This window comes from Xyrauchen texanus, chromosome 30, assembly GCF_025860055.1.
Source record: "Xyrauchen texanus isolate HMW12.3.18 chromosome 30, RBS_HiC_50CHRs, whole genome shotgun sequence".
NCBI classification, from domain to species: Eukaryota; Metazoa; Chordata; class Actinopteri; order Cypriniformes; family Catostomidae; genus Xyrauchen; species Xyrauchen texanus.
Genome location: NC_068305.1, coordinates 8,009,670 through 8,021,970, shown reverse-complemented (window position 1 = coordinate 8,021,970; position 12,301 = coordinate 8,009,670). Strand labels below are relative to the sequence as shown.

The following is a 12,301-nucleotide window of genomic DNA, read 5'->3' as shown; positions in this document are numbered from 1 at the left end:
TCACAATTCACGTGCATTGTGAGGACCACCAGAGCTAAGATATTCTTCTAAACATCTTCATTTGTGTTCTACAGAAGAAGAAAAAAGTCATACACATCAGGGATGGATGGAGGGTGAGTAAATGATGAGAGAATTTTCAATTCTGGGTGAACTATCCCTTTAAAAATAACATTTGAAGGAGAGCTGTGACAAAACACATCCACATTTTTCTTTAAATGTTTATCACATTGCAGTTCAAATCACAATTGCTCAATTTTTTTCAAAATAATCACAATTAGATAATTTGTTCAAATCTTTCAGCCCTTATATAACTCTTTTTTTTTTTGTTCAATTTAATGTTAATGTCACAATATTTGTTATTAACTCTTGTGAAAATGAACCATGATTTAATAATAACAATATTATAGTAACATAACTGTAGTAAACATGCTATTTATTATTATTATTTAGATACAATTAACCATGGTTTTACTACAGTAACACTGTATCCATGTAGTGACCATCGTTAGCACTTTAGTGCCATTGTAGTAACAATGACTGTAGTACCTGCGACAAGAAGGACGGCGGCGCCGGGACGTGACTATGCATGTCCGTCCCCCAATCGGGCTAATCAGAGAGAGAGAGCCAAATGCAGCTGCCGTGTGTGCGTTAGTGTTAGGATTCCTCGCCACTGCCACCCCCCCAAAGGAGCAGCCGCTGGTCGCCTGAACACGGAGGAACGGCCATCGTCCGCAAGATGTGGAGCCGCTGCTGGGGCGGAGGGGCTTCCTACCGGCCGCCAAAACGCAGAGGGGTGTTCAATCCGCCAGGGGTTGGAAGACTTGCTCCGGTCCACCCAGGGAGGAGTGGCTGTCGTCCACCAGAGGGTTGAGGAGTGGAGGACCAGTAGATGGCGTGTCTGGGAACCAGTGAGCACGTTTTTTTCTCTCTCTCCTCTCTCTCTCTCACTGTCGCTCTGCCTTGACCTTTCCCTCTCCTCCCCTTGTCCCCCTCCACAGCTCTAGAGAGGCGGGAAAAGCCTGGTTGTGGGATGTATGTCATGCCGGAGATTCCCCAGCCTGAGGCAAAGGAGGGAGAAGTGTGACAAGAAGGAGTGTGGGGCCGTGCCGTGACTATGCACATCCTGCCCCCAATCGGGCTAATCAGCCAAGGAGAGGGATAAGTGCAGCAGGATGTGGCAGTTCGAGAGAGAGAGAGAGCCACATGCAGCTGCCGTGTGTGCGTTAGTGTTTTGGGTCTTTTTGTTTTATTAAATATTACTTAAGGATTAATTAGGGAGGAGGGATGCGCTGTCGAGGATTCCTCTCCACTGCCACCAAAGGAGCAGCCGCTGGTTGCCTGAACACGTAGGAACGGCCATCGTCCGCAACGTGTGGATCTGCTGCTAGGGGCGGAGGGGCTTCCTGCCGGCTGCCAAAACGTGGAGGGGTGTTCCATCCGCCAGGGTTTGGAGGACTTGCTCCGGTCCACCCACGGAGGAGTGGCTGTCGTCCGCCAGAGGGTTGAGGAGTGGAGGACCAGGTGACGGCGTATCTGGGAACCAGTGAGCACGTTTTTTTTTTTCTCTCTTTCTCTCTCTCTCTCTCTGTTGCTCTGCCTTGCCCTTTTCCTCTCCTCCCCTTGTCCCCCTCCACAAAAGCCTGGGTGTGGGATGTATGTCATGTATGTCAAGTGAGGAGATTCCCCAGCCAGAGGCAAAAGAGGGAGAAGTGTGACGAGAAGGAGGGTGGGGCCGGGCCGTGACTATGCACCTCCGGCCCCCAATCGGGCTAATCAGCCAAGGAGAGGGATAAGTGCAGCAGGATGTGGCAGTTCGAGAGAGAGAGAGAGAGAGAGCCACATGCAGCTGCCGTGTGTGCGTTTGTGTTTGGCAATATTGGTATGGGTATAATTTAAGTTTTATTAAATAGCTGAAGAACAGTAAATTATTGTGACTTTTAAGATAAACAAATACATAAATAAACATTGCAAGAAGTAGACTAATAACAGATACTCTGAGCAGACTTGAAGGGAATTTACTTCATAGACACATCCACTAAAAACACCTTCACACCACTTGAAGAAAAAAAAATCTCTCAGAAAAGTGAATTTACTTCTGTAAAAAGTCTCGAATCATTAGTTTGCAGATGCCATTTGGAACATTCTCTAATGCAATGGCATTCAGACATTTCAAAGTGTGACTGAAGTGTCCAAATACTTTGATGCCACTGCATGCAGTAACTTATGTGTCCATTAACAACCCCACAGTGTGCATGTGTGTGTTTGTGCATCTAAAGCACCAACCTCTTTCAGGCAACCCATGAAATTATTGCTGACTGGAGATCCAGGCAGGTCGGCTGTGCTCGGGCTTCCCCCCACATAGAAAAAGTCATCAGAGCCCAGCATTGTGTAATCCTCCTGTGTGTATCCTGTGGTGGTCAGTATACCATCCACCGATATAGTGACCTGTTAAATAATGACAATATAGAAAGACAACAAATTACTAACTTATTAATGGATGTGATTTCAGCCTGAGCGAACTATCTCTCATGTTCTTTATTTATTTGAAAGATATGATGTTTTTTTTTCATAATGGGTTGGTTGCTGCTAAAACTCTGGACCATTGGTCTGGATAAGTTCAGCATAGGTTCAGAGGATAGGTAAAGAAAATATTGCTGATGAATATTTTCTTCATCTTTGATGGGTTAAGAAAATGAATTCTTATCTGGTTTGGAAGATTACTAATTACAGGTTAGTAAATGTTAAAACCAAGGACAAATTGATTGTACTTGTTTTGGAGGGGTACGTTATTTAATATCACACGCTCAATCGTACACATTAACAGACTCACTGACACATACGCACCCTTGTACATGCATGCATTAAAGGAAGGCATTAGCCACTGGGAAAATCATACGTTTGATCCTTTTTCAAAGAAGTCATACTGAGTAAACATGAGCGGGATGGATGATTGGTTGATTCCATGGAAAGGAGGAGGAACAAAAGGCACAACAGCTGGGTGATTCCTGTTATGCAGCACATTTCTGAACTGGATAAAATATTAAAATAGCAAATGATAAAATCATATTAGTTCGTTATGATATCGCTTTTATTACAATATCACAATTAAAAGAACATGAGGGTGAATTTTAACAGAGACCATTAAGCCTGAGGTGGAACACTTGTATTAAAATGGGAGACATTGGAACACCCAATATGACAGAAACATGCCAAAGCGCTTACTCGAGAGGCTGCTTGAACTCGGTCCTCTCATGAACGCGCATTGGAGTTTGACCGGATGTAAACATAATAGTGCATTGGATTTAAATATTGATGATATCACTTTAAAAATGCTCATTTCACCACTGGAGTTGTATGGATTATTTTTACAATGACTGTCTGTGCTTTCTGAGCTTTAAAGTGCTGCTCACGATCTACTTGCATTATATGAACCTACAGAGCTGAGAATTTCTCCTAAAAATCTTTGTGTTCTGCTGAAGAAAGAAAGTCATACACATCTGGGATGGCATGAGGGTGAGTAAACAATGAGAGAATTTTCCTTTTTGGGTGAAGTATCCCTTTAAAGAAAAAACGTTCTAACAAACCAAATTTAAATCGGATTTTTGGCAATGTTTTTCGAACGTATGCGACTGCGAGGTAAAGCACCTCCCTTTTTCTTTTTTTTCTTTCTCTTTTTTCGTTTTTTTACATTTGGGAATTGGAAAAAATAGCTGATGACTCCGGAGCAGGCATGTGCATGTCAGAATCTTACGGAAGCAGGACTGTAAAATCAGCGTAGACCTCTACCTGCTGGCTTTTGCGGGTGGGAGCGGAACAAAACGTGAAAGTTGCAGGGGGGAGCGGCACAAAATATGACGTATTTTTATGGGAGCGGGCGGGAGCAGGTCTGCACAATGAATCCAGCGCAGACATCTACTTGGGCGCGTTCCCAAGGTGGCCGCTAAGGGGCCTTGAAAGGGACTTTTATTTTGAATAATGTCACTGAGTAGATGTTTGAGTTTCCTTAAATTCATAGGTTTAACCTATATCTTCAATTTTACTTGCCATCTTGTTAGTCATCTGTAGATATCCCTAGCTAACAAAATACAGTTCATTAAGGACATAATCCTCCAGCAAGTGCCATCATTTATAATAACAGCACATAAGAAAGTATTAGCAATGGATTGTATGAATCCTGTGATGTTTTGTGTTATTTGATGGTTCCATTCTGTTTGATGAAATAACAGAAATTGGTGTGATAATCTGAAATGTCCAAATTACGTTACACAAATTTAAGTTGACATGTAAACCAACTCTGAATCCCTCAGTGAGCACTGGCTAACTTTAGCACATTTCCATTATGCTAGGTGAACAAGGTCGAGTTATAATGAAAAAAGTGTAAGTGTCTGAGCTTGACCAGAGCATTCTGAAAGGTGCTTTATAAAAAATACTTCTTTAAATGACAATTTGTTTTTTTTTTAAGTTACAGAGCACAAAAGTGAACACATAACAGGAATATCCCAGCCTATCAGGAAGCAGCCATGCCAAACTGAATCGAGCTTCAGCAGGAAGGCCATGCAACACAACACTGCACAAAAACCAACATGCAAGACGCACAAAGGGGATTACACAGAGTGACACATTGAATGTAGTGTTTATTAGTCGTGGTGATGTATGATTGATGAATGAGATGATGGGGATCTGATGAGGCCATGCTATGAGTGCTGTTGAGGTATCAACTGCCAGAGTTCCCAGAGTTTCTCTTCGTTTTTGGGATGTTCTGCTACTATAGGTGGAAATTTCCCTTGTTGGAAATCCCCTGTCAGTTACTGCCGACAGTCCTCGCAAAAATTGGAGACTTGTGTTGGAGAAAAGACACTTTAGTAGTTATTGTGAGAGTCCTGGTGTTGATGTGAATTTCTATGTAACATTAATGTGAGGACATAAAAGTCAGCATGATAAATCAATAACGAAAACGTAAAAGAAGTGTGGGAAGTTTGAGAGAGGGGTAAAGGGGGGAAGTCCTGGTAATACAAACCCATTTCCTCATTTTTTGAAAAGAGTGTCTAGAATGAAACTCAAAGTATAAAGATAGATTGGGAGAGGGACACACGGCAAACCAAAAAAAAAAAAAGGACAATAAGAATGATATCTACCAGACAATGTAGTTTGTTTACCATAGCGTGTCCAATGCCTGAGTGCTTTCAGGAACAAGGGGGGAGAAAGGAAATCAAAACAATAGTGAACAGAATGGTTGTTAATAAATGGACGAAATTAAAAGAGAAAGAAATTAATGATGAAGAATTAGGGTGTTAGTACATTAGTTTGGTTAGAAACAGGTTAGTAATAAAAAATGATCCCATGAATGATAAGTGTTAGTCTCAAAAACTGTTTCTTCCAAAAAGAAGATAAGAGATAGAGAGAATAGATTAAGAGTATAATGAGAAAAAGATAGAAGAGAGGAGGTCCTTCAAGTTGGGCCACTCAAACTCTAAAAATATCGGTGACGGTTGTGCTACATCTTTTACCAGTCTGAACATAGGAGTGACATGAAAAATGCACTTACTTGTCAAGCCCTCATCTTATTTTCACTCCATATAAATCTGTCTCACCTGCCAGTGAAGTTTAAGGTCAGCCAAACAAATCGAGCATGATGCCAAAGAAAACTGAATCCATAAACATAGCCTACAGCAACCCTACATATATGAACATTGGAACTAATACTAAATAATTGAAAGCTTTTTCAGAAGAGAACACTTGGGGCCTTGTTTATAAAACGCATACATTTACACTGACCAGCCAAAACATTAAAACCACTGACAGGTGAAGTGAATAACATTTATTATCTCGTTACAATGGCACCTGTCAAGAGGTGGGATATATTAGGCAGCAAGTGAACAGTCAGTTCTTAAACTTCATGTGTTGGAAGCAGGAAAAATGGGCAAGTGTAAGGATCTGAGAGACTTTGACAGGGGCCAAATTGTGATGGAGGCAGAGCATCTCCAAAATGGCAGGTCTTGTGGGGTGTTCCCGGTATGCAGTGGTTAGTACCTACCAAAACTGGTCCAAGGTAGGACAACCGGTGAACCGGCCACAGGTTCATGGGCGCACAAGGCTCATTGATGCATGTGGAGAGTGAAGGCTAACTCGTCTGGTCCGATCCCACAGAAGAGCTACTGTTGCACAAATTGCTGAAAAACGCAATGCTGGCCATGATAGAACGTTGTCAGAATATACAGTGCATCCCAGCTTGCTGCATTTGGGGCTGCGTAGCCTTAGACCAGTCAGAGTGCTCATGCTGACCCCAGTCCACCACCGAAAGTGCCTATAATGGGCATGTGAGCGTCAGAACTGGACCATGGAGCAATGGAAGATGGTGACCTGGTCTGATGAATCATGTTTTCTTTTAGATCATGTGGACGACCGGGTGCGTGTGCGTCATTTACCTTGAGAAGAGATGGCAGCAAGATGCATTATTGGAAGAAGGCAGGCCGGCGGAGGCAGTGTGATGCACTAGAAAATGTTCTGCTGGGAAACCTTGGGTCTTGGCATTCATGTGGATGTTACTTTGACACATACCACCTACTTAAAGATTGTTGCACACCACGTACACCCCTTTATTGCAACAGTATTCCCTAATGGCAGTGGCATCTTTCAGCAGGGTAATGCGCCCTGCCACACTGCAAAAATTGTTCAAGAATGGTTTGAGGAACATGACAAAAATGTCAAGGTGTTGACTCCCCAGATCTCAATCCAATTGAGCATCTACAGTATGCTTGACCAACAAGTTAGATCTATGGAGGCCCCACCTCACAACTTACAGGACTTAAAGGATCTGCTGCTAATGCTTGGAACCAGAAAGACAGGAGACCTTCAGAGGTCTTGTGGAGTCCATGTCTCGACGGGTCAGAGTTGGTACTGGTAGCACGAGGAGGAGCTACACGATATTAGGTAGGTGGATTTAATGTTGTGGCTGATCGGTGTGTGTGTATATATATATATATATATATATATATATATATATATATATATATATATATACACAGTAAGTAAGATAACCAGGTACAGGTACACCATGACACAGCATCACCTCAGTGGTCTTGAGAAAATTTGTGTCAACCATGTGATTGCTGGGCAGACATAACATTAAAAGTCATTAATGATTTAGCATCAATGAAAATTAGGAAGGGAGGGTTAATTAGGGGTTAAGTGTAATAGCACAAGCAGCAATCTGTAAGTACTCTACCATTTTCTTTCTTTATTGACTCTGATTAATTGTGCAATTAAAGTTACAGTATGTACAGTAAATGTAAAGTAAATGTTAATATAATTTGCCATTATTTATTTATATATATATATATATATATATATATATATATATATATATATATATATATATATATATATATATACACACACACACACACACTACCGTTCAAACGTTTAGGGTCACTTACTTCTTCTTTCCACATTTTAGAAGAACAGTAAAGTCATCACAGCTATGGAATAACATAAATGGAACTATGGGAATTATGTTATGACTAAAAAAAAATCCAAAATAAATCTAAACTGTGTTATATTTTAGCTTCTTCAAAGTGGCCACACTTTGCCTAGATTTTGCAGAAATGTACTCTTGACATTTTCTCAACAAACTTTTTGAGGTATCACCCTGGGATGCTTTTTAAACAGTATTGAAGAAGTTCCCATCTATGTTGGGCACTTAGTGGCTGCATTTCTTAACTATTCGGTTCAAGTCAACAATTTCAAAAACGTGTTTTTTTTTTTAAATAAAATTTTAGTTTTGTAATGAAATAAATTAATATGGTGGCACAATTATATTTTTGTCTACAAAACTAATTTCAAACATTTAAGCATACGCCTTCAGATCAAAATATTTTTAAGATCATGAAAAATATTTCAGTCAAGTGACACCAACCTTTTGAACGGTAGTGTATGTGTGTGTGTGTGTGTGTGTGTGTGTGTGTGTGTGTGTGTGTGTGTGTGTGTGTGTGTGTGTGTATGTATATATATATATACTGTATTTACTCACCCTCTTGCCATTCCAGAAACATGGCTATCTTTCATTTTCAGAACACAAATGAAGATTTTTAGAAAAACATCTCAGATTTGTAGGTCCATAAAGTGAATGGTGGCCAGAAATTTGAAGCACAAAAAAGCGCATAAAGGCAGTATAAAAGTAATCCATAAGACTCTAGTATGACTTTAGAAGCGATATGATAACAGATTTAAATCCTTTTTTACTCCAAATCTCAACTTTCACATTCAGATGTGAAAGTGAAACTAAACAGGCATCACATGTGACTTTCAGATGTGAAAGTGGAGATTTACAGTAAAAAAGGACTTAATCATTGATCTGTTTCTCAGCCACACTAATCGTGTCACTTCCGAAGACATGGAATTTAACTGAGATATTCTTCTAAAATGTGTTGCTTGTGTTCAGCAGAAAGAAGAAATTCATACCTGGGATGGCATGAGGGTGAGTAAATGATGAGGGATTTTTTTTGGGGGGGACGAACTATCCCTTGAGTCCTTGTGATATATTTTGTGTGTAAAAGCATAGTTCTGTAATAATAATAACTTGTCAACATCGTAAAAATCCATAATTGTGTTGTGTGTTTTTGGGGGGGTTAAGGGATCACATCGGATTTTGCCTAGGGCACCAAATAAGCCAAAACAGCCACTGTAAACTGAAATGGTAACTGAAATTAATTTGAATGTTTCTGCACAAATGCACCACCATGCCAATGTGCTCTGACTTGATTTACAGATGATTTCTAGTAATTCAAGTGTGAACAAGTGACTGACTGAACGAATAAATTGAATGCGTATATATATATCAACTGCTTATATTCATAATATCTGCATATATCAGTGCATGTCCATAAGAAAACAACAATGAGATCCACAAGACAACAAGTAGTTGTAAAATGTCAAGAACACATTATTGGAGCAAGGAGGAAACATATTTGTTTTTGTTTATTCAGAATATGCTTTTTACCATACAGGCCTATCCAGGAATATTACAACAGAAATATGAGGAGCATGTAAACATGATCAATTAAAGATTCTAACAGTGATTTTTTAAATGTGATTTGAAAGAGTTTTACTGCTTAGGTTAATAAACTGAAATAGTTCACATACTACACTTTAATAATGTTATGTACGCATTTTTATAATGTGTTCTGTCCTTCAATGTAATATGTGGATGTTCATGTTTTTAATGTGATTCGTGATAATAATAAAGCAAGATTGTTTGGGGGGACACAGTACAGATGTTTCATTATTCATTCATGGGTACATTTAAGAAATGATCGCACATTCACATTTAGGGTGATTAAACACATGTCTTTATAAAAGAGGCCCCTGGTCTCTTCTGTGAAGAAAACTATTTTAAGATTCACTGCATAACTATTTGTTCGGCTAAATTAAATTGCTAGCAAACCAAGTCTTATCATTGGTCTTGACTGAGCAAGGCACCTGCATCCTAACCTACACATTTGAAGCATACTAACTGTCCACCAATGTCTAAAGTGTTGTAAGACGATTTAAAATCTGAAACTTTCAGTGTTTACATTCACTTGTAAAGGATAGAAAGGATTTAAGGTTGAGCTTTATGTTTTCTCAAGTCAGGGAAATAAAGACTACAAGATTTCAGAAAGCAAGAGGAATTAAGAACATTAATTTCTGGCACTATCAGGAAAACAATTGACAAATTACAATGTAGCTAAATGTTTTCATATTTTAGTAGAGACAGTTCCAAAAAAAGTTCCAAACGATGACTGATTTCAAACTATATACAACATAACTACATTTGAACATATAAACTGGCTAGTTTTCCAGCTAGCTGTGAGGAGTGTAAGAGTTGCCGCCGTCTCGTGATTACCTGTCTCAGGTTGCGTGTCACTTTGATGTCATGCCAGGCATTGTCATTGAACTTTCCATTGACAGGCTCAACGATGGCCTCGAAAGCTCCAGAGCCCAGGTTGATGACCAGCGAAACGGCACCATCCTTCAGTGCTAGGTTAACGTAGTCAGCCGACTTGCCTGTGTGGAGAATGAGACCGTTGCGTTGCCAGGTCTTAAAGGACAATGTTATCTCATCGCTGCTGCTCTGGATGGGATTCTGTGACAAGTCGTAGCAGAAGAACTCCGAACCCCTGAACGTCGCCACATTCTCCTCTCGTGCTAAAAACAAGCAAGAATTTTGATTAAAACGTGAACTTTGCATCAATTCCAATGTGTTCACACTTAAACAACAGTGAGCACAACTCGGAGGTTACATTTTTGCTCAAAAATGACATTTTTACTCCAAGGATGTTTAGGTTTATGGTTGGGGTTCCTGTTGACTGTATTACATAATTTATAAAAAAAATTATGACTTGCTTTTGGCGCCACTCTGTGGCTATTTCAACCAGAAACTGAACCTCATATTTGCTCACATGTTTAACAACACTTCCAGCTTCGGCCACTGGGGGCAGATTGAATTTGAATTTCGGCAGACACCTGAAACAGCTCTGTAAAATGCAGAAAGTTCAACTGACTATCCACCGTGGATCTAAATATATGCTGGTTAAATATGATTTGATTATCAATTGACAAAATATTGCAGCTGTGAACAATAGAAAATTAATTAAAATCTCTTTTTAAACACATTCTATTTACCACCAGGAAAATAGTACATCATCTTTTCTACGCAAATTAGGCTTATTACAAATTGTGCAATCTATAATAAATCAAATTAGCATCATAGCGAGGTGCGCTTTGCTCTGAAAAGGGCAGTTCTTTAAATTACATAATTTCCTGAGACTTTAAGCTATTTAGTCTGGTTTTCAGCCTTTTTTGAGGTATGACGATGTCCTAAAATGGACATCGAAGTCAGGGCTGTCTAGCTCCATAATGCTTTAAAGTAGAAAATTTGCAGTAGAATTCAAATGGGATGCATTTATTTTGTGCTCTGTGTCACAATATTGAGGGCAGACTCGTGCAAGTGATCTGCACTGCGCTATCCTTTCTCTGGAGCACTCATATTGGGGCAGCCTTTTGGAGATGTGTGCATCTGTTTTTCAAGAGACGGAAAAGAACAGAGCAGATCATATGCATGAGTGGTACTACCCACTGAGCAAGCGACGTCTGTGGACATACAAAACAGGTTGATATCTCGTCCGTCCATCCAGGCCATGATCTGAACGTCCATTGACAGCCAGAATTAGTCGATTAATGACACTGAGAAATTATGTCCCATCAGGCCATAATCTAAACGTCCACTGACAGCCAGAACTTGTTCAGAAAAGACATACATACTGGCTATAATCTGGACGTCCGTTGACATCTAAAATTAGTCGATAAATCACGTCAATAAAGATGTCCAATCTGGCCACAATCTAAACTTCCACTGACAGCCAGAACTAGTTCAGAAAAGACGTTCATACTGACTATAATCTAAACGTCCATTGGCATCTAAAATTAGTCGATAAATGACGTCAATAAAGATGTCCAATCTGGCCAAAATCTAAACGTCCACTGACAGCCAGAATTAGTCAAGAACAAACGTTCATACTGGCTATAATCTGGACGTCCGTTAACATCCAGATTTAGTCAATAAATGACAGAAAATATGTTAAGGCCACAATCGAAATGTCATTTAAATGCTTGTAGAAGAAAACTACAACAAGTTTGCAAGTACAGCCAAAAAAATATAACAACCATCGTCATTGTCATAACATTTCAACCATAGCTACTCCAGAGTCCCTCAGTCCAGACTAATTTCCTAAAGTCTTTCAATCCTGATAAGTGCCAATTCCTTAAACACAGTGTTCTTATAGCTTTTAAGTTTAGACTCAAAATACATTTTCATTTCATCTTTAAATCTTTAAAAAAAGAGGATTGCATTTAGAAAATTTACATTTGTGAATGTACAGAAAAATAAGAACAGAACAGAATGAACAGAAAAATAAGGTTTATGAAATAAATATCACTTTTCTTTTCACATTCATGAAAACCAAAAATTATATTTCTATATGTAAATTCAAAGTTAGGATTCACATAACATTTGATAAAATCACAAATGTCACACCAAAATGTCACTGTGAATGAGCAGTTCCAAAATAAATGTAACGTAGTCAGGTTTCTCTGAACAGAAAGAAGGGTAATGTCATTCTTAAGTCTTTTGAGGGAGCACTTATCTGGGTAAAACCTATGAATTAACTTAAAGGTAATTTCTGTAATTCTTTTGGTATTTATGAGGTAATGTCCAAGCTTTTTTCCACGGAATGTCACTTACAGAACCATTCCAATAGGAAAT

General features: G+C 39.3%; 1 protein-coding gene across 1 annotated transcript in view; it reads right to left on the bottom strand.

Annotated features, from left to right (window-relative positions):
- The window catches only part of LOC127624134 (neurexin-3b), a 485,619-nt gene that overhangs the window by 343,618 nt on the left and 129,700 nt on the right, over positions 1-12,301 (bottom strand). Inside the window, exons 4-5 of the mRNA XM_052098814.1 lie at positions 9,884-10,185; positions 2,284-2,445 (exon numbers count right to left, since the gene is read on the bottom strand). Of these exons, the coding sequence (XP_051954774.1) occupies positions 2,284-2,445; positions 9,884-10,185 (464 nt within the window). The remainder of the gene's footprint in view (positions 1-2,283; positions 2,446-9,883; positions 10,186-12,301) is intronic.